We start from the raw sequence: 24223 nt of genomic DNA, 5'->3' as shown, positions 1-24223 counted from the left end.
TAGAAGTCTGAGAGCATGTGTTCAGCATATGGTGAGGGTCACATGCTACCCTATAACATGACAAAATAGAAATGAGGACATCCAGCACAAAGGGAGGAGACTCAGGCTGAGTCTACCTTTCATGAAGACCATACTGCTGATAAGTAAGTCATTCCTTATGCAAAGCATTAGCCTGTTAATGAAGGTGCACCCCTCAGCACTGAGTCGCCTCTTAAAGATCCCACTTCTTTATACTGTGACAATAGCAGCTGAATTTCAACATTAATAATTTGTTATTTCTCTCATGAGGAAGTGTCTATCTTTCCACTATGTATCATCTATTTAAAATTCTATTCATCCATCTATTCTTTCTTTTTTCTTTTCTTTTTAATTTTTAATTTTATTGTAAAGGTGGTGTACAGAGGGGTCACAGTTACGTAAATAAGGCAATGAGTTCATTTCTTGTCTAACATTGTTACCTACTCCCTCATTTTCCCCCCACTTTCCTCTCCACCCCCAGTCCCCTTTCTCCAAGTGGTAAAGTTCATTTCCAATATAGTGTCTTGTGAATATCGCTGTTAGTTCACTCTTTGTCCTTTGTCTCATCATTTTGTTATTTTCCCTCCTCTTCTCAAAATTGGATAGACATATATACATAAGACACAGGATACCAAATCAAAAACAGGGACTACTCCTAACCTTAGTTTAACTTTATTGTCTAAACTTCACAGGTTGTACAAAATAGTTTCAAGTTAACGTGCACATCTAAGTGTCCAGTGCTACTTGATAAAAATGAGCCCTTCCATCATTCTTTCTTATCTTATTGGTTCCCTTCTCTCAAATTCATTTCATGATCTTATGATCTTATCTTTATTTTGTTTTTCAAAAATTTAGGAACATATAATTGTATTTCTCCAAAATGTTTATATATATATATATATATATATATATATATAGTATGGATACTTACTTAAAAATTTTAAAAACATGCATCTAGTCCAATTGTATATGATAGTGTGGAGCTGAGTAAGGTTATGTAATTTTTTGAAGATTAATTAACTTTAGCCCTTTGTATTTTTAGCAGAGCTGACATTCACAGATCTGTGTGGTAGAACTCTCTACTGCTGGCCAAATATACATGAGAGTGTTCGCCTTTCATAGGCCTTTATCAGTCAGCTGGGGAAATGAGACTGGTTCTAACACTTAGATCAATTCTGAGTGTCAGCCCTTGACCATCCATCAATGATCTTCCAGCTCTCTCTGCTCACACATTATAGAAATCACATTCTCCATTGGGAGATAGATATGAGGTAGGCTTTGTATCTCTTCCCAATGCGATAGTGTTGAGAGTTGGGGGTTTTAGGGAATTCTCTAGTTCACTAAGCAAATTCCATAGGAGCGGTCGTTATGACTTTCCTTAAATTTGCTTATTAGCAATTAGACTTCATGACTTACGTAAGAGGTGGAAAATTGGGGGGATATGGGTGCTGCAGGTGAGCTCATGTGCTCTTGCTCTTCCGTTGAATGAAGAGGCATCAAGAAGGCAGCATCTCAAAGAAGCAGCCCTGGCCAGTAACTGTGAATCTTAGGACCTTCCTAAGACTCCCCAGCCTGTGGAGCTGTAAGAAGTCCATGTTTATGTTTCTAAACCATCTAGTTTATGGTATTAAAAAACAGAAAACAGACATGGACCTTAAACAATTGTAAATCCCCAGTCAACCAACATCGTATTTAACTGAAAACTTGAAGGCTAATCTCCTAATTGAAACACAACTGAGCCTATCAGTAAACTATAAAACCTCATAAATCTATGTGTTTATATAAATGCTTTAATAGAGGCTCTGCTTTAACAGGAAAATAATTCAAAGCCAACTTTATAAATGGTTTCATTTTTTTTCCTCCATCCTGATATCTGAAGTCAAATAGCAGTTTCATTTTCATATACAAACTGCAGACTAGTAGATTTATATGTAAGGTGGTGACAATAAATTATTGATACTCATAGATTATATTGTAAATAATCTTAGGCTATATATGTAATAGTATATTATATATGTAATGTTATATATGTAATATAAACAGCTAACTTTGTTACTTCTTCAGAATTCAGTCTACTGTCTGAAATATATTTACTATTGGAGTGTGTATGTGGAATTAACTGCTACAATATATTAAAAAGCATTTCTGTGGCTTCTAATAAATTTTAAAATTTATAGTACATATAATGTTTAATCGTTTACTGGACTGTTCTTAAACAACTACAACATTCTATTAAAACAGTTTTAAAATTAGTTCTTTACTTTTTAAAATTATCTGTCTATATTAAAAATAAATACAATGGAATAGGAGAAACCCTAGGTCTCCTTGGCACAGGCCGAAATTTTCTGAATAGAGACCCGGAAACACAACAAATCAAAGAAAGGTTGGACAAATGGGATTGCATAAAGTTGCAGAGCTTCTGCAAGGGCAAATGACATAGCTAGCAAGATCAATAGAAAGCCCACGGATTGGGAGAAGATCTTTACTAGCCATACAACGGACAAGGGTCTCATATCTAAAATATACTTGGAACTCAAAAAATTAAACCCCCCAACAACAAATCCTCAAAGAAACAACTGCCCAATAAATAAGTGGGCGAAAGACTTAAAGAGAAACTTCTCTGAAGAAGAAAGAAGGATGGCCAATAGACACATGAAGAAATGTTCAACATCCCTAGCCATAAAAGAAATGCAAATCAAAACAACATTGAGATATCACCTCACTCCAGTTAGAACGGCAAAAATCAAGAACTCTAACAACAACAGATGCTGGAGGGGATGTGGACAGAAAGGAACCTTACTTCATTGTTGGTGGGAATGTAAACTTGTTCAACCACTTTGGAAAGAAGTATGGAGGTTCCTCAAAAGACTTCACATAGAGCTCCCCTATGACCCAGCAATCCCACTTTTGGGCATTTACCCTAATGTTTACAAACAAGACCACACTAAAGCTACCAGCACAACTATGTTTATTGCAGCATTATTTACCATAGCTAAGATATGGAACCAACCCAGATGCCCCTCAGTAGATGAATGGATCAAGAAAATGTGGTATATATACACAATGGAATTCTATGCCTCCATCAGAAAGAATGACATTGCCCCATTTGTTAGGAAATGGAAAAACTTGGAAAAAATTATATTAAGTGAAGTAAGCCAGGCCCAAAGAAACATAGGTCCCATGGTTTCCCTTATTTGTAATATCTAGTATATGTATGAGTCAAGCGGAAAAAGTCAGATAATGTGATGTCAGGAAAATGAACCCTTAGATGTGTATTTTAATGTTTTTTTTCTTTCATGCATGTGTTTCTAACACATTTATAAGATTATCTCTTTGTTGCTTTGTATGTCCCTCCCCCACAGTGTAACCCCTGCTTTCACTATATTTGATGTCAGTATAACTTGTGGAGGAGATGGGGAAAAACCAGTTGTTTAAGGATACAGGTGGACCTGTTGCAACAATGAGAAGTACAAGTTGTCATGTCCAAAACAAGCTTTACAACGTTGGTGCGGGGGGGGGGGGGGGGGGGGGGGGGGGGGGGGGGGAGGAGAAGGATTGGGATTAGGGGGGGAGGGGGGAGGCTGGGAAGGGATGTGAAGGGTAAACAAAGGAGGAGGCTGCAATGCTTGGTAAGAAATGTACGCATTATCCTGCCCATGTAACTGTAACTCCTCTGTACAGTATGTTCACAAATAAAATTAAATTAAATTTAAAAAAAAAAATAAATACAAATGTCTGGGCTCTGGTGGCTCACGCCTGTAATCCAAGTTACTCAGGAATCTGAGATGTGAGGATTGTTAAAAGCCAGCCCTGGCAGGAAAGTCTACTTGATTCTTTTTTACATACATTTTTTTTATTGTCTAAATACTTTACAGAATGGTTACAGTTACATGAGCAAGGTAATGAGTACATTTCCTATCAAGCATTGCTACCTCCTCTGTTGTTTTTCCCCTACCTTTTCTTCCCTCCCACCTCCACAACTACACTCCCCCCTCCTCCCCTCCACTCCTCCGCCCCTAAATTGTAAAGTTTCTTTATTCAACATAGTGTCTTGTACATCTCATTGTTACAATGGGTCAACCTGTATCCTTATTTAAGCATTTTATCTCCAATTAATCACCAAAAATTTGGAAGTGGATCTGTGGCTCAAGTGTTAGCATATTAGCTTTGTACACAAAGTCTCACGAATCACATCCAGGTTGTGAGATCAAGTTCCAAGACGGGTACACACACACACACACACACACACACACACACACACACACACACACCACATGATAAAGGAATAATTGATAAGAAGTTATAGTGTCTCTGTATATTTAGCAAATCAAAACAATAACCACATTGTAACAAGTGATCAACATATTCTCATAATTAAAATATAGAATCTTTACATAATTCCTTAAAATGGATGAGTACCCATTGATAAGGGTACAGAGGATAAGTGAATACAGGATAAGAACTGGTAAGGACAATCCATAGAGATGATACATGCTAATGTCATAAGAGGGTCTGAGCTTTATTCCTGAGGTGATTGAATATAACGCGACTGAATTTCATGTGCCATGAAAATACAGGAGGAGGAATTCTCATAGCTTATTATAATTTGTACAGTTTTTGTTTTTATTACACTTGCCAAGTTTATTATTTAGTAGTTTTATCATGTACACACAATACATGCAAATACACACACACATAATCAATCAGCCAATTTGGATTCTACTTCTAGCAATTTGTTGTGCATAGAAACAATATACAAAGAGATCTAAGACCTTATTTCCACTTCTGATTGTGTCTCCAAACAGCCATGTGATATTCAGAAAGTCATTTCAATTTGCAACCCCTATTTACTTATCTGCAAATTGAGGTGATGAGATCACACAGCCAAGATTTCTTTCATCAGTTCCTTCTCTGTAAATTTTATAAAATATTTGACCTTTGGGAAATTAGTTTGGTTGCATGTACATGCATATTTAAATTACACATTTCAAAAGGTATATTGTCCAGCAATTAATTTTGTCATTAATAAATGAGGACAAATGAAAAGTTATCCTACTTATTCTATGAATATCATAATGGAGATTTAGGATACAATTCAGGCATTTCCTAATCTGTTTCAATGAATGAGGTAGCTCATTACAATTATGTATTGCATTACAATTACCCTAAATCTATAGATAAATTGTCACCATTAAAGGAGACTTTGCCAGCAACGTATATGAATGAAAAAATATAACAAGGACGTTACTGTTCCTATTTTCTGCTATGTAAATGACAATTTTAAATGGTGGAACTTGTATTACCTGATACATATTTTCATTTTCAAAAATTACCTGGATGATTTGAGAAGCCTTTCAGAATCAGTTTATTACTTTGTTCTCAGGTTTACTAATACCTAATACCTCCTCTATTATTTATAACTGTACTTTTTTATAAGCCCATCTCATCCCTCTTTACATTTTAAAGGCATTTAACATAAAAGCTACATAATATAAAAATATACACTTACAGAGTTCAAGAAACTCTGATTATATCCATTTTATGTAAATATTATTAAAATGTATTTTAAGTAATTTTAAATTATTGAGTAGCTATAAAAAGAATTTTTCATCCAATGCATCAACTTATAAGCACACAGCATCTTGATCAACGTTATACTTATGTATCTAGCCCTGGTTCCAATATCTGAGCCTTCATTCATCAGACTACTTCTTTTAAAGTGCTGATTTTCAAGGTCTTAAATCAGCTGTGTGTGTATGTGTGTGTGCATGCATGCGTGTGTTTGTGTCTGTATGTTTTATATATGTGTATGTGTATAATATTTAGGCAATTATTTTTTTAAATCCTCATGCTGTTCTGATTAAAATAGTCCAGAAATCCCATCGACATATTCTAATCTGCAGTACAAAATTCCAGCTCTTTACTGTAACCTATTAGACACTTCATTGCCTGGCACAAATTACATTATAACATTACTGCTTAATATAATTTGGCAGGTTTGTTGACAGAATTAAATGAAATCAGGTATTTACTATTCTAAAGAATGTCTGGCACACAGTAGATTTTTAATTAATATTTGCCACTTTCCTCTTCCCTCCCTTGGAACATACTGAAATTATAGATGTCCAATATTACCTTTTTACTGGACTATTGGAGCAGTTTTCTTGCAATGTGAATAGACATAATAAAGTGATGCAATATACTGCAAAGTGACTAATTTCTCTGAGGATCAAAGGTCACACACACTACTGAAAACAAATAATGCAGATTCTTAAAGCTGTGGACAAGTTTTCTCTCTCTGAATTTTCATAACCGAGGGCACTTCTGCCTGAGCTCAGAATGTAGAAGTCTGTTGAGTTCACAGAACTTGGAGACAGAAGCTGCCTAAGAAAAAAAGTTTTTCAGGGCTCGTAAAGTAGGCTTAGCCTACTTTAGGTTCCAGAAAACAGTCATAACGAAAATCTTGTTAAATCATCTATATTTTTATCAGAATCCCTCAAAAGCCAACCATGAACTAAAACTTTAATAGAGCATTATGATTGGATTTTAAAACTTGAAATAATCAAGTGAGGTTACAGAGATTTCGAGGACTAATTCTATGTACTCTAATTTAAGGTCATTGTGCTTTCAATACTCATATTATAATTTTTGGTGATATTGGTTACATGGTAATGTGAGTTACCAATCATCTGATGAAGGAAGACATGTAAACGGTTCTTCTAAATCTTTCCAAATAAGCTCTTCCTTTGTCTCTTGAAAGGTAGAGCTCATCTTTTTTACCTGATTATTTCATCAATAATACTACAGTTTTGCCTTAAGAAAGTACTTTTCATGAGTCAAATTATTTCAATCTAAGTGGAATATATTTTACTTTAACAGGGAATTGGTAGACAAGGAAAGATAAACACTGTAATAGACATCTAAAAATTCATTTTTTCTTTTTTTCTTTAAAAGACTCCTTCCAACAAAACTGAATCACTCAATGGTTAGCATTAGAATGTGCACTTCACCTCTTACTGCAACATTGCCCAACTGTTCTTACCTCTGTTTTTTTAATATAGAATAATTATTACAAGGCGTGTCCAATCAGCCACCACTGGCTTATGTCTTCCTAGCTAATTTGGTGGGTGAAATCTGAGGACTGCTGCTAAAAGAGAGTCTAGGAAGAAATCTATGAGACTCTTTTCACCAATTCACCAGCAAAAAATTAGAAATGGAGGTATGATTCAAATGATATAGCACCAACCTTGAGTGAGAGCTGGGGCCCTGAGTTCAAGCCCCAGTACTTTTCTCTCTCTATCTCTCTATCTCTCTGTCTCTATCTCTATCTATCTCTCTCACACACACTCACATGCACATGCACACCCTCACATGTGTGCACCTGCACAAACACACACACACACTCACACACACACACACACATTTTCCTTTAAAGTTCAACAAAACCTAATCTCCAAGAATAGTTCTTTGTACATCCAAAGCCCAGTTTGCATAGCAATTGGAACATTTGTATAGACTGCTATACATCTCTTTTTTCTGTTTCTTTGCTAAGATCTTGACTTACATATCTAGTATAGGACTTGCTCCAAATTGTAGATTCTAGGTTCCTTGCAAGTGAACTATTCTAACAAAATGATAAAAACCCCTTTGCACAGCTTAATTGGCTAACTAGAGTGAAGTATCAAAACTCTTCACATTTTCTGTGGATCATCCTGGGATCTATGATCGCTAGGGCTGGAGGCAGAGGAAGTTCTGCCAGTCACCAAGCAACATGAGAGAAAGGCAAGAGTAATCTTGAGAATGTAAAGCTTGACAATGTGTGCTGTTTGCACCACACCTTGTTTCCATGCATGTGGTTTAGACTCAACTGAACCTCACTGTCTACTCCAGAGTAAGTTGCTATGAGAAACTTGTAGTGAATATATCAAAGAATCCAAAGTCCTTGTGTTTCACTGTGTTAAATGGCATTTACTGCACTTATATCCAGGAAACAGACTGCATTAGTAATATAATTTTATACTTTTTACCAATATTTAAATTCAACTTATCTCTACATGGAAGGGTCAGATTAAAAAGAACCATTTGCTTTTTTTGTTGTTTTATATCTCTGTTGCTTTTTAATGTTCTTATTGTTTCTATAGTATAAAATATGATGTTATTCTTTTTTAATACATTTTTATTGTAAAAATACTGTACAGAGGGGTTATAGTTACATGAGCAAGATAATGAGTTCATTTCCTATTAAGCATTGCTACCTCCTCCTTTGTTTCACCCTCCATCCCTTCTCTCCCACTTCCACCTCCACAACTACATCCCCCCATAAAAAAATTTTAAAGTTCTTTTTTTAACATAGTGTCTTGTGCATATCATTGTTACAATGGGTCAACCTGTATCCCCATTTAATCATTTTGTTTTTTCCCTTCTCCTCTCCAAATTAGAGAAGGGTATATACAAGATGCAGGGCACTGACATCAAACACAGTGAAAACAGGGTTATACCGTGGAGGAGGAACATACAAAGAAACAAAATTCACATGGTGCATTATAAATACGTTAGAAACAATAGTCATAGAAGAAATGCAAATCAGAACAACATTGAGATTCTGCCTCACCTCAGTTAGAACAGCTATAATCAAGAACCCTTATAACAACAGATGCTGGAGGGGATATGGACAGAAGGGAACCCTACTGCATTGTTGGTGGGAGGTAAACTTGTTCAACCACTTTGGAAAACAGTATGGAGGTTCCTCAAAAGACACCACATAGAGCTTCCCTATGACACAACAATTCCACTTTTGGCCATTTACCCAAATGATCACAAACAAGATCATACTAAAGGTACCAGCACTACTATGTTTATTGCAGCATTATTTACCATAGCTAAGATATGGAACCAACCCAGATTCCCCTTAGTAGATGAATGGATCAAAAAATGTTATATATATATAATTATATATATAGTTTTACATATATAATTATGTATAATGGAATTCTATGCCTCCACCAGAAAGGATGGCAACACCTCATTTGCTAGGAAATGGAAAACTTGGCAAAAATTATATTAAGTGAAGTAAGCCAAGCTCAAAGAAAACCATGGTTTTCCTTGAGGTCCCATGGTTTCCCTTATTTTCAGTAACTAGTATATGTCTGGGACAAGCAAAAAAGGTCAAAAGCTGTGTACATATGACCAGATAAGATGATGTTAAGCAAAATGAACCCCAAGATAGGGACACAAGTGGATTTTTCTTTCTTGCTATTGTCATTCTTTTTCTATGTTAATATTTTTACTCAAATTTGAAACAACAGTCAGCACGTGTTATGTCTAGATATTATGTCACCAGATATCCAAATCTATAAAGAACAGAGGTTTAGTTTGCAGGTGTTCAACTAGCACATAAAAAAAGAACTAATTAAGAATTCAAGTAAAAATATCAATTAATTAAATAATTGTACATGAGGATAACTCTATCTTGGATGCTGCTTTCATCCTTAAGCATTGTTTCTTTTGTAAAATTAAATTTTATTATCAAGGTGATGTACAGATAGGTTACAGTCACATATATCAGGTAATCAGTACATTTATTTTTTTGTTTTTTTATTATGAAAATACTGTACAGAGGGGTTACAATTATGGGCAAGGTAATGAGTACATTTCTTTTTTTGCTTGTTTGTTTGTTTGTTTTATTGAGAAAATACCGTACAGAGGGGTTACAATTACATGGGCAAGATAATGAGTATATTTCTTATCAAGCATTGTTGCCGCCTTCTTTGTTTCCCCTTACCATCCCTTCCAATTTCCCCCCCTTCTACCCCCGCCCCGCCTGCCCCACACTCAAGTTTAAGGTTCGTTTTTCGATATGTCTTCTACATCTCACTGTTGCAATGGGTCCGCCTGTGTCCCTAGTTAACAATTTGTTTTTTCCCTTTCCCTCCCATCCCTCCCTGCCCCCCTCTCCCGCACCAGTTGTAAAGTTCGTTTTTCGACGTAAGGTCCTGTGTTACCTTTTTCTCCCACTTTTTCCCCTTTCAGCCTTCCTTTGCCTCCGTGAGTTTTAAAGTTCATTTCCAACATAGTATTTGGTATCACCGTTGAATGTTTCACCCTTTGTCCCACCGTTTCTGTGATTTCCTGTCTCTTCCCCAAATCAAATAAACTTATATACAAGACAAAGGGTAAAGAAATAAAAAACTGTGACATCATAATAATATAATAATGATTAGAAATAAAAAGCAAAATAATTAATTAAATGATGATAACGATAACAATAATGATAATGATAATAATAAACCAAAGGGTGGGAAGAAACAGAAGAAAGAAATACCTGCAAACAGTACAATAAACAAAATTAAAAACTCTTGTTTCAATTACTTGGAGTTCATTTCAATAAGCCTCATTTTATTTTGGTCATATGCACATATCTATTGAGCCATTGAAGTATTTGTTTTTAATTTATAAAACAATTTTATTTTGTACATACAGTTGGAATTATTTTGTACAAACACAATCTCTAAAAAAATAAATATAAACAAAGCATTGAGATTTCTTTCTGAAGTATCTGTACTATGAATTATCTAAGTGTGTATATATATCTTAGTATTATTACAAACTGCTAAGTAGACTGTAATCTATCTCTTTATGTTTGATTTGGATAAATTATCAAGTGAATGATATAGTGAATACACAATGATTTAACCCCTTCCTGTTTATCATACAGATGCTCCAGTAATATCTGTATATTTTTTCCAGTTGTGAGACCTGAACTCTGGGCCTAGGTGCTGTCCCTCAGCTCTTCAGCTCAAGGCTAGTACCTTTTAGTGGGAATAGTGATGTGAGGTGGGGTGAGGATCTAACTCCCCCTATCCTCATAAAAAGTATATGCCATAGCCAGGTACAGGAGGCTCATGCCTGCAATCCTATCTATTCAGGAGGCTGGGATCTGAAGATTACAGTTCAAAGACAGCCTGGGCAAGAAAGTGTGTGAAGCTTTCTCCAATTAATTTATCTCCAAATAACCACCAAAATGTGTAGGTTTGTTCAAGTGGTAGAGCACCGGTCCTGAAAAAAATTGCCAAAGGCCAGTGCCCAGGACCTGAATTCAAGTACCAATACTGGCTCAAAAACAAATAACATCTCTCTCTCTCTCTCTCTCTCTCTCTCTCTCTCTCTCTACATATATATATTAGCATATGTGGTGTTTTATATAGATACATAGATACACAAATATGCTAAATAAGCAATAAAATAATTTTAAAAGTTTGAAATATTTTTGTGCCAATAGATATAAAAATCCAAGTAAGTAATCTTGTATACATAAATGAAAGCAGGCATGCTTTGTGTCAAATTTCTTGTGATTCTTTACTGGGTGAAGTAAAGCCTGATATGGAGCCTTGCTCACAGAAGGAATTTCCTAATAGGAGCCTTTTCTGGTCCCTCAGGTGAGTTAGTTCCCCTGTGTACTTTTCCATAGCACCCTGTGGAATTTAATTATTTTATAAGTGAAGTCGATATCTGTCTTCTCTTTTGAGAAACACTTTAAAAACCCCAGGGACCTGACAGAGGCCCTGACATATAGTTGTGTTCCAATACATATTTAACTAACCCTTGAACTACCTTTACACAGCAGCATGAGTGGGCATGAATGGCCAACTGCTGAAATTGCATCCATTTTTAGAAATATTCCCTGACCCATTTTCAGAATCATTTTCGCCAAAGGTTGGACTTATAACTTAGAATTGACAAAGACTGATAAATACCAGCCAATAAATTACTGTCTCCTTTACACATCCTTGATCTTTCAGTTTTATTGTGTATCTATTTAATCAGTTTGGGATATCTATTTAATCAATACTTTAATCAATATTGCATGTCTATTTAATATATTTTATTGTAATAAAATGAGGAAACCTGGCCTAGGGCATCTTAGAGATTGTTTTACCTCACAAATCTCTACATCCATTTGCCAAGGTGGGCAGCCAGAATCTGCATAGTTAGAAATTAATAATGACAAGTATAAAAAGTTATAATCCTATAGGGCTATAACTATATTTTTAGTACATATGTTTACTTTAAATATTTTTGAGATGTGTAGAATGTCTTTGTTTATTTCTCAGAATCATGTGTTCAATTTTGGTAAATGTGTCAGTAGCCAACGTTTTTCCAATGATTTTCCAGTAGCCAATGATTTGTTCAAATGACAAAGGAGTTTGAAAAATAAAGAAAAATGTGCTATACAGTGCTATGATTAGGATTCTAGATGCCATAGCCAGTGTTCAGGTTGCAGTCCTAAAACTGCCAGGTACTAAATGAATGGCCCTAGGATATTTAGTTAATTGAGTAATGCTTTTGTTTTCTCATCTCTAAATTTGAATAAGGCCCCTGTAAGAATTAAATATATTACTTCATGAAAAGAATTTATAGTATTGTCTGGCACATGGGAAGAGCTGAATTATTATTAACATCACATGGTACTTATTCACAAAATGTATGTACAAATTTAATATTTAGTTTATCAATCAGCCCAAAAAATGGAAAACATATTAAGAATGAGAATTTTTAAAAAGTTGGAATCTTAAAAAAGTTTTCCTTCTAGTGCACTAAGAATTCATAGTATATGACTAACTGAAGATGCACTGTATTCAAAAGTCAAAAACGGTAAGCCTTTTTTTAGGTGTGGAGGTTTAGTCTTATCATCCCTGTAAAAAAGTGATCAAGAGGATCATGGTTCAAGGACAGCCCTGGCAAAAGTTAGCAAGAAACCATTTCAATCAATCAATTGGCTAGGTGGCTGTGCCGGTAATCCAGCTACATGAAAGGCAGCAAGTAGAAGGAGGATAGCCTGTCTGTGTCCCTAGCAAAAACATGAGAAACCACCTCCAAAATTACTAGGGACATGATTCAAATTGAAGAACATCTGCCTAACAAGCACAAGAAACTGAGTTGTGAAAAACAAAACAACAATAACTTTAAACTTTAAAGGATGGAGATAAGAATCTCACAGACTTTCCTGCCCAGGGCAGCTCCAAACAGGGATCCTCAGATCTTAGCCTCCTGAATAGCTAGGATTACAAGAGGAAGCCACTAGCACTCAGCTAACAAATTTAATTTTAAGTAACTAGCTCATACTTGTAAACCTAGCTACCCAAGAGGCTGAGATCTGAGGCACATGGTCCAAAGACAGCCTGGATAGTAAAATTCTTATCACCAATTAACCAGCAAAAAGACAGAAATAGAGATATTGCTCAAGTGATAGAGCACCAGCCTTGAGTGAACATGCCAAACAAGATTTCAAGGCTCTGAGTTCAAGCCACAATACCATCACTAATAATAATAATAATAATATCCTCTGGTTATAATGTGTAGAAGAATAGGATGGATGCAGATTTTAGACAAGTTAGTACATTTACAGAATATTTTAGATGACAGATCCTGAGAATTCTTTTTTTTTTTTTTCTTTGGTCCTGTTGTGGGGCTTGAACTCTGGGCCTGGGCGCTGTCCCTCAGCTCTTCAGCTCAAGGCTAGTGCTCTACCACTTGAGCCACAGCACCACTTCTGGCTTTTTTCTTTTTGCTTATGTGGTGCTGAGGAATCAAACCCAGGGCCTCATGCATACAAGGCAAGCGCTCTACCACTGAGCCACCTTCCCAGCTTCCTAGATCCTGAGAATTCTACAGAGTGCCTTTTGCTGTTAGTAGGGCATAGACTTTTTGCACTAGTTTTAGATAAGACCATATAATTTTTTCTTTTTGTTGGAAAAAAAATACTTCTGCTCTTTTTGATGCACTGATTTCACCACAGCTCTAGAAATGGATCATCAGGTCTGAGAGACTGCTTCTTATTCTACTTATCTTCGAGGAAATCTCTCTATCTCCTTACCCCTGCACGATTGACTTAAGGTTTGTTATCCACAGGGCATTGACTGCTAAATCGAGGGTCATCTACTGTAGAGAGACATCAATCAGAATTTGGTAATATTGGGATTAACTTAACAGTCTGAACATCACTATTCATGAGGACTCTCACTAGGTCGTAATTTATCAGATAATGCTGCTGCTCTGAAGTTTAAGAGAAGGGAAGAGGACTCCTCCATGAGTGTTGAATCATGGCCATATGCACTGGTTGAATGTTAGGTTTTCTTATTCCTCCCTGACACTACACACTCTTTTACCTCCTACTAACTGGATCCTTCATGTTTATATAAAAAGTATTTCTGCATCATGCTACCTCATTTTGCTGCTTTTGCTCCCCAAATCTGAAATACATTTCCTCTGTTATACACTAGTTCACATGTCCTAAAACCCATAAATGTGGAGTAATTACATGGTGTATTTACAAGTAGGATAAGATATGCTGTTTTGTAAAAAACCATCCATTCATGTTTTCTCACTGTGTAAAGTTAAATTGCAGGCATGCTAAAAATGGTATAACTTAAAATGATTTTATACATTTTAGCTCTCTTGTTTCTCACAGAGCAGTAAGAGTCTCACAGATTTTCCTGCCCTATCTGGCTTTGAACTGTGATCCTCAGATCTCAGCCTCCTGAGTAGCTAGGATTACAGGTGTGAGCCACCGTGCCTGGCTCTTGGTTGTTTTGATCAAGGCTGCCACTCTAGTTGAGACACATGTCTACTTCTAGTTTTATTCTTTTGATAGTCAAATCTTGCCTAGTATTAAAATTATTTGTGGGAGTCAACACTACTTAGTGAGATAGCAATTCTTTACTATGTAGTATTAAGTCATGAAATGCTTTAAAAATATTCTTAGTTCCAGAGCTGGGAACGTGGCGTAGTGGTAGAGTGCTTGCCTAGACTGATTGAAGCCCTGGGTTCGATTCCTCAGCACCACATAAAAAGAAAAAGCCAGAAGTGATACTGTGGCTCAAGTGGTAGAGTGCTAACTTTGAGCCAAAGAAGCTCAGGGACAGTGCCCAGGCCCTGACGTCAAGCCTCAGGACGGGCATATATATATACACACACACATCTATGTGTGTATATGTACATATATGTACATATATTCTTAGCACTGAATAATTTATTTTCTTAATTCACTCTTCCTTTATTTTTTATTAGAAGCCAAGACAGCCTGAATAGAGATAAGAAATGACACAGAAATCTTTACACTGATGTATTTGTATAAAGTTAGAATCATGGACTTTTACAAATGTTGAATAATTCTTTACTAATGCTTTGTGCTATAGTTGTTTTAATTCACTTAACATGACTACAACAAAATATCACAGGTTGGGTAATTTATAAACAATTGAAGTGTATTCATTTCACATTTCTGAAAGCTTGGCAGCCCAATATCAATGGGGTATGCTCTGAAGTTCTTTCTAGGTCATAGCATGATAGAAATGATCACATATTGAGAGAGCTCAAGAATGCACATACTCTTTTTTTAATTTATAGTTTCAAAACCCATATAGTGCCAAAATCTTATGATCTGATCTAATCCCAATTATCTCCCAAAGCTGCCTTTACTCAAATATAATCAACTATGAATTTGAGATTTAGTTACCTGCATATATACTGGTAGGACAATTTCAAACAATACCATACTGAGAATGAAATACTGTAGTATAACCATAGACAGTTGAAAGAAACAGTTCAGATTGTGGTAAAATATTATCAAAAATACATACAAGAAAACATGATGGTGTAAAAGAGTTTGAGTTTAGCCAGGCAATACCAGTGGATCACATCTGTAGTCCTAGCTTTTTAGAAAACTGTGGTATGAGAATCATAATTTGTAGCTAGCCCAGAAAGAAAAGTCTATGAGACAAAACTGAAAGTAGAGGTGTGGCTTGTATGGTTGAGCAACATCTTTTAGTGGAAGAAAAGCCAAATGAGAGATAGAGGCTAAGGTCAAACTCCAATGCATCTATACATATATACATATATGTATATATACACACACATAAATACATACATATGTACACATATATGTATGTATATATACAAGCTAATTATTTCAAATCTGGTTTCAGTTCTTTATAACCAACCAAGAGAATTCGGTCTTAACATGTCATATATTACAATAAAAATAACATACACATTCAAATCAGCTAGGATCATATATCTCTGACCATCCTCTATGGTTAACAGTATAATAAAAGAAAATGCATACTTAGGAAACACTTTGAAAAGAATATCTTTCCCGTATGAACTATGGAAGAGCTGCTCATCCATGCTTGAAGAGGACTAAATTCCAGTCTGGTAAAGAAGTGCATGAGATATAGCCCAGGCTGGGATATGAGCTTATGAAGCTGCTTAAAAAGCCAATTTGGTCTACACATTCTGTCATGGGCTAGGTTCCTCAGAATTCCCACTCTTAGATGCCAAGTTCTTTTAGGAAAAAAAAAAAAAAACTTAGCAAAGACATTGACAAATCATATAATTGTAGAAACCACTAAATAGTTTTTTTTAAAAAAAAGAATAAAATACCTTTTTTTTAAGCAGAACACAAAGTCTCTTTTCTTGCCCCCTTCTTTCATTTTAATCTGTGTAATGAGTTTTTTCCAGATTCTGAAAGTGTAAACAAAACATATTTATTCTATACTTTCTATTACCCAGTACAAATTGGGGAAAAGGAAACCATTATGATGTTAAGTATTCTTTACAAATTCCTTTTTATAAATAGACTTTCTCAAATATCACTTCTCTTGCATGATGTAGATGGGCTGGGTGAAGTAGCAGAAGGATTCCTATCAACCTACTGCAGACAATTCTCTATTTGCAAGGCACAGCATGTTCAGAGCTGGCAAGTTTCCAGGGGGTTTGTGATCACTATATGCTGGGGATGGAGCTCTGCGAGGACATCTTAGGCATTGGGAAGAAACTGGTTGCTACATTTGGGAGAAAAAAATACTTCAGAGGAATAAGAGCTATCAGAGGTGGTTCTTTTTCGTCTTTATTTCTAAGAGCTATTTCTCCAAGAATATAGAAGAAGATTAGATTCGATTATATTTTTATCATGAGATGAATTGTACAAACAACTGGGAAATACAATTTTAAACATTAAATGGAATTTGGTCCTTATTGAATATATAGATTTGGATATTAAAATTCTATTTTTCCTTGTAATTTCTATCTTTTACAGCTTCTGCACTGTCTGTAGTTAGTGTACTGATTTCCCTGTGTAGTTACACAAGACAATATTTTCATTCACTAACCACATTTCATGGTACATTAATGATATCAACACTGACACGTTTCCCTGTGTGTTGGGTTCAGGGAATCCTATGTTAAGAGACATAGGGACATTTGTTAAGCCCAGATAAATATTAAATATCACTTATGAGACAGAGGGAGAGATAACAATGGCATTTACTGTCAGCCCTGAGGTCCTTTGAGATACGTATGAGTGCATATGACTTGTTGAGTGTATTAAAGCAGATGCTAGTCAGCTGTAGTGCATATGCTTGTTTTCAAATACAGTTTTAGAATGGGGTGGTGTTAGAATAGGTGTTGATGAAAAGTTAGATTATGAGCTTTGGAGGGTATAATTTAAATGTTTATTTATTTGAAATATTTTAAACAGTGATTTGAAAAATGAAGAAATGGCATTGGAAAAAGATCAGGAGTGTGGCAAATCAAAAGGAAAACAGTAGTTAAAACAATGAAAGAACATTCGGTTTGAATTACATTTTAAGAGAAGAAAACTGATTATTAATTTAGTCTGGAGTTGAGTTTGTGGGTTTTTTTAATGGTTTTATTTCTTTTGTGTCTTGCTGGAGCTTGAACTCAAGGCTGGGGTGCTCAAGACTAGAGCTCTACCACTTGAGCCAAAGCTCCACTTTAGCATTTTGGTGGTTCATAAGAAATAGAGTTTCATGGACTTTCCAGGGCTGGCTTCAAGCTCAGTTCTCAGCCGCCTCCTGAACAGCCAGGATTACAAGAATGAACCACCAGTGCCTAGTTGCTAGGCTGAAGTTTTACCAAATCACAAAATCAGAATTGTTTTTTAATAGGTCCTTTCTGGGTCAAATTCAGAACTATTATATAAGGAATTGTTTTGAATTGGATTACAATTTCTTCAACTATGAGCATTGGAGCTCAAAGAAGAAACAAGCTATGACAAACCTTTTAATTACTTTTGATTATTTTTTGGGAGGGGTTGTTCATTGTTACACATTGTTCTACACATTTCCGCGTCCCCAAAACAGTATCAACAGGGTTTATTGTTCTATTTTCCCAGTTGGAAATAATCCATTTCTACCATTTCAACTTCCTTTAGCCTCCTTATTAGCTGAATTGCCTCCAACTTGTACTCACTACAAGTTGTTTTGTTTATGCTTTTATTTGAAATGAACAAGTTATTGAGCTTTTTGTCTTTGTAAAAATTTACAAGGTTTAAGAAAGAGAGGTTTTATAAAAATATATTTTCCCTCTGTGTTTTTGAAGTTTTGGCTTGTATAAAATATATGCAAGGAGACAAATAAAAGAGCAAAAATCTCTTAATTATGGAATAATGGTAAGATATTTTCTTTTTTTCTTTCAGCTCTCCGGGGAAGTGCTTTTGCAAATTGCCAGCGATCCAGTTCTTCCTTTTAATGCTCTTGATATAGCTTTAGAAGTGCAAAACAGACTTAAAGGTAATTTCTTTTTAAATCATGGTAATTTAATTAAATAACAAAGTGTCCAACTAGGTTTCACTAGGGATTGGGTGAATTACCTATAGTCTTTTTAGCTATAGCAAGTTGTTTTTTTGCTTCTTCTAGATGGTTATCATGAGAAGGATCCAAAACTTTAGCAACATGTCAACAAAAACAAGATGTATTTATGTGAGAGTATCAGGCCAGTCATCAGAATTATAGGGTGGCCCTCCTACATTTGTTTATCCTAGAGACTTTTGATGAACAATTTCTGTTATTTACAGGTCCATGGGAAATAATTTCAGTCAGGGTTCCAATTATTTTTCAACAGTGTAACTAATACCCAGTCCGCTTACACAAGATGGAGTTAGAAGTTTCTTCTATGGATGGTTTTTGTGAGGTTTGGGCATCATTCTTTACAATTGATATGTGGGCTCCAGTTAAAGATAAGGAAGACACAACCAGAAAATTATTGCCATCATCTTTGTCTCAATCTCTTCGTGGTGGAGTACATCTGTCTACAAAATTTGTCCCTGCCCTCATCACTGCTTCCATTTACCCTTTATTCATATAGAAACCTTTCAGGGAAGTTCTTGTTTATCTCCACTAACCAAATGCAAAGGGAAATACTGTGCTTAAAAATCTCACCCTGCTCTTGAATTACACGTTTGTTCTTCAGATCTTTCATAAATGATTTGTAGGCAGCTGCTTTTCAATACAAAGTTAATACTTTAACGATGGTATTTAGGTAGCAGTCTTTGAAAACTGATCATCCTATCCACCCAAATGTTACCCATAACTAAAATTTGAAGTGTTTTCTTTTAAATTAAACATTCTGGATTTCTTTTTACTCAAAAAATTCTCCAATGCAATTACACATTTCCCTCAATGAATCTTTTATGACTTTTATTGTAGTGGCTGGTAAATGATGTGGGGAATTATTGAGCTATTTAGGGTTATTTGTTCTCAAATAAAATGGCTTCATATTGCAGTGCTTTTTGTATGTTAAGTCAGTCTGAAGAGTTTCCTTCTTTCCTACTATCACCAGACTTGCATTTCACTGTTATCTGGATGTCTATGAAAGCAGTCACTCGTTCCTCTCAAATTGACTATTTCTAAACTATTTAGGGCTTTGAAACTAGGAAACCAAGCATATGAAATTTTACCAAATAAGAACAGATATAAGTGAAATATTAAATAGTTCTGTGAATAATAATCACTTTTCTGAAAGCTTAATCTTTAAGTATCTATTTTATTTGTGCTGTAGACCATTTGGCTTTTTCTTTAGATTTTATTTTCACCCACCAGAAAATGTCATTGGTGTTGCATACAATGTTTTAAAGTTTCAGAGAATAAAGAGGTTCTTTACAATACAATACATAGCTACTTGTCTATCTCTAAAGGAGTAACTATCACATAGAGCAAAATAACATAAATGCATTTATTTCAAAGTATTACCATTGAACAATAGATGTATAAATTATAAACAAGTTTCTTCCTTGAATCCTATTTTCTGTGATAAATGGGCTCATTGAAAATTGTATTGTCTCTGAAAATATCTTTATAAGAAATACAAAAGCTGTATTCAAAAAAGTTAAATGATTAAAATCAGTAGAAACAAATGTGCTTGCAAAACTATTCTAAATAGTAAGTTCTATTAATTTAACACACTTCAAGTTGCTTTTAAGTGTCCATTAATAGCTATAGTGTTTCAATATCATAACTGCAATTTGAAGATTTGAATAAGGTAGACTATGAAACCAAAATAGGACTTCTTGTTCATCGTTAGAATTATATAATTACTCAGATTTCTACATGTAGCTAAGGACCTATTTCAATATATGATCTTTCTCCTCACAAAGTTAAACATGTATATATATTTAGCATGTAAACTGGGCTCTGTAATACTATAAAACTAGATCCTCAATAGGATGAGGTTGAGGATAGGTTCAAATTCAGCCCCAGCAGAAAGGCTGTGAGAGTCTTACATCAAAATAACCAGCTGAGCACTAGAAGTGGAAGTACGACTTGAGTGGCAGCATGAACAAAAAAGGTAAGGAATAGCACAGGGCCATGGGTGGGGGTATGATGGGGAGGTGCATTTAAGGTAAGGAATAGCATAGGGCCATGGGTCGGGGGTATGGTGGGGAGGTGCATTTAAGCTCCACTACCAGTAAAAAAAAAAAATGTGAATCCTAAGCAGATCACAGGATCCCCTGGATTCTTCTTTTACACACTTAACAAAACTGTTAATCATTCATGGTATGTCTGGTATAATTCAATTACAACATACCTGAAGAAAACTTCAGCCAAAAAAGAACTAAATAAAATATGATTTAAACTCACTTCCTAAGAAATATACATATATACATTCCTATGGCAGAAGAGAACTTACACAAAAATAATAAAGCAAATTAAATATAGCATTAGACTCAAGTTGAACTCTAATATTACTCTCTGTGGATAGAATTTATAATCTCAAAGTAAGAGTTATGGTCGAACTTAGTAGCTGTACCCACATGCACAGGAGAGCTTTGATTTGGAAATAGAAACATGAGCACTGTCCTAGGTGAGACTATTAAGGAATTGTGTGCAAAAGAAGATAAATGGTCTAAGATTTGGGAGGTAATTCAAGATTTATAAACCGGGAGAAATGATGTAGTCAGAGAAGGGTCTCATGAAGGTGTGGTCAAAGGAGCAAAGGAACAAACAGATGAGTGTAACACCCTGATGGCACATGAATAACATCCAAATGGAGGGAGTCATTATCTGACAAGACGAGGAAAATGAGGACTGAGAATTCAACACGGGGTTTGGCAATTTGAAGGTGGTTGGGATCTCAACAAAAGCAGGTTTATGGAGTGCTATAAGAAAAAGCCTTTGTGGAGGGATTCAGAAAGGAATAGATATTGATAAATTGAGGTCATGTGTGGCAGTTTGCAAACTGTGGAGGCAAAGAAGGTTAAGGATGCTTATCCCAATGGCATGAGTCTAGCATGGAGAAAACTGTGTTCACAAGAGAAAAGGAACATTGCCGGTCTCATTTTCATCAGAAAGAGAAGGGCCAGGTTAGAAGATTTTGCCTTAGTTAAGAACTGTCTTAGCCAGGCGCCGTTGGCTCATGCCTGTAATCCTAGCTACTCAGGAGGCTGAGGATCGCGGTTCAAAGCTAGCCTGAGCAGGAAAGTCCATGAGACTCTTATTCCAATAAATCACTAGAAAACCAAAAGTGGTGCTGTGGCTCAAGCAGTAGAGCACTCGCCTTGAGCTGGAGAGCGCAGGGACAGCGCCCAAGCCCAGAGTTCAAGCCCCACGACCGACCAAAAAAAAAAAAAAAAGAACTGTCTGAGTCAAGTCAGGGTGCTGTCACAATGCAATCAACTGTGTGATTTGTAAATGCCAGAAATTCTGGAGGTTGCGAAGTCCAAGATGAAGCCATAGAAGACTCACAGGTGGCTCTCCTCCTGCTTTTACCTCACATGGTAGAAGGGGTAAGGGATTTATATTGGACACTAACCTTACTTTTGAGGGCTCTGGACTTAGGACCAGATCATTTTTCAAAGACCCCGTCTCCTCATCCTGTCACTAAGTGGTTTGACTCCAAAATATAAGGTGATATATGTAGATATACATAGAGATATTTGCTATTGCAAAGGTAAACTACAGAGGAGTGATGGTGATGTAAGTCAGGTAATGAGTACATTCCTTTTTGGACCATGTCACCCCTTTGCCCTCCTTCTCTTTCTCTCTGTCTGTCTCTGTCTCTGTCTGTCCGTCTGTCTGTCTCTCTCTCTTTCTCCAAGTTTTCCCTCTTATACTTATTCCCAAGCTGTATAGTTCATTTTCCTTATATTTATTTATTTATTCATTTACTTTTTTGTTGGTCATGGGGCTTGAACTCTTGGCCTGCGCACTGTCTCTGAGTTTTTCAGCTCAGGGGAGTGCTCCACCACTTGAACCACAGCACCACTTCCTATTTTCTTGTGGTTAATTGGAGATAAGAGATAAGAGTCTCACAGAATTTCCTGACTGGGCTGGGCTTTGAACCTTGATACTCAGATCTCAGCCTCCTGAGTAGCTAGGATTAAAGGTGTGAGACACCTGAGCCTGGTTGTATATTTGATTTTCAACTCAGTATCTAGTGAATATCACTGCTGCACTTGTTCGCCCTTTGTCCCACCCTTTCTTTGCCCCTCCCTTGCCATCCCCCAAAACAGATAAAGGAATAAACAAGACAAAAAGAAAAGAAAACAAAAACAGCAACAAAGAAAAATAGGAGGCAACAATGCTGGATAAGAAATGTACTCATTATCTTGCTCATGTAAATGTAACCCCTCTGTACAGTATTTTCCTCAATAAAAAATGTAATTAAAAACAAGAAAATTAAAACTCTTGTTTCCATTTTCTGGAGTTTGTTTCAAAAAATATTAGTTTATATGATCAGATGCATTTAGTTATTGAGCCTTCATAATCTTTTCCCAAGAATACCCTCCTTTGGTCTCAGCCGTGTGTGAATGCTTAGAGACCTGTATAATTTATTATGCCCCAGTGTATTTTTTGTAGCAGAAAATGTACTTCTTGTAGATTTTAAGGCACATATTAGTTAACACAAATGAAGGAAATAATGCAATGTATGTTTTTTTTGGTTCTGGCTTATGTCACTTAATATAATTTTTCCAAGTCTTTTCATTTCCTTGTGAATGGTACAAAATCATTCTTTTTGATAGAACACTAGAATTCCACTGTATATATGTACCACATATTCTTGATCTATATATTGAAGGGCATCTAGGTCAATTCCATATCATGCGTATGGTAAACAATGCAATGAACATAGTTGTGCTGGTACCTTTAATGTGGCCTGGTTTGTAGTGGGTTGGATAAACGTCCAGGAGTAGATTGCTTGTTCATAGGGAAGCTTTATGCTTAGTCTTTTGAGCAAAATTCATACTGCTTTCCAGCATGATTGAGCAAGTTTACATTACCACCAAGAGTAAAATAGAGTTGCCTTTGAGACACAACCCCACTAGCATCTGTTATTGCTAAATTTTTGATAAGGGTGTGAAGTGGCATCTCAATGTCATTTTGACTTGCATTTCTTTTATGTCCAGAGATGCTGGACATTTCTTCATGTGTCTATTGGCTTCTTCTGAGAAGTCTCTCTTTAAATCTTTAGTCCACTTATTAATCAGGTTATCGTTTCTTTGACGGTTTATTTGGGGAGGATTAATTTTTTCAGCTGTCAGTATAAAATACAAGTTTTATAGTATACATCATCTGACTAAGGCAGGCACAGAATGCTGCATGAAGAAAAATGTGAAGAATGCAGGAGACTAGCAAAAGGAAACATAAGGTGATAGAGTACAAATGATGAGTCTTTTAAGCTGGAAAACAATAGCAATTGCTGAATAGAACAATGGGGAGTGTGGGATTATGAAAATGTGTTAAATTTCTTGGGCAGAATCCAGAGCCTAGAGAATATACACAATTTAAGAAATGTATTTTATATATGTCATTATCCTTAAGTGCTTGTACAAAGAATTTGCCATTCAACAAAGCAGTTTATGAATACAATGTCTCTTGATCAATGTCACCCCTTTCGGTGTTTTTACCCA

General features: G+C 35.7%; 1 protein-coding gene across 1 annotated transcript in view; it reads left to right on the top strand.

Annotated features, from left to right (window-relative positions):
• Naaladl2 (N-acetylated alpha-linked acidic dipeptidase like 2) overlaps nucleotides 1-24223 on the top strand; it is a 910349-nt gene that overhangs the window by 839897 nt on the left and 46229 nt on the right. Inside the window, exon 12 of the mRNA XM_042678909.1 lies at nucleotides 18515-18608. Within this exon, the coding sequence (XP_042534843.1) occupies nucleotides 18515-18608 (94 nt within the window). The remainder of the gene's footprint in view (nucleotides 1-18514; nucleotides 18609-24223) is intronic.

Source organism: Dipodomys spectabilis, unplaced genomic scaffold (genome assembly GCF_019054845.1).
Source record: "Dipodomys spectabilis isolate Male_0828 unplaced genomic scaffold, ASM1905484v1 ptg000050l, whole genome shotgun sequence".
Taxonomy (NCBI): Eukaryota; Metazoa; Chordata; class Mammalia; order Rodentia; family Heteromyidae; genus Dipodomys; species Dipodomys spectabilis.
This window is presented reverse-complemented; position numbering and strand designations above follow the sequence as displayed.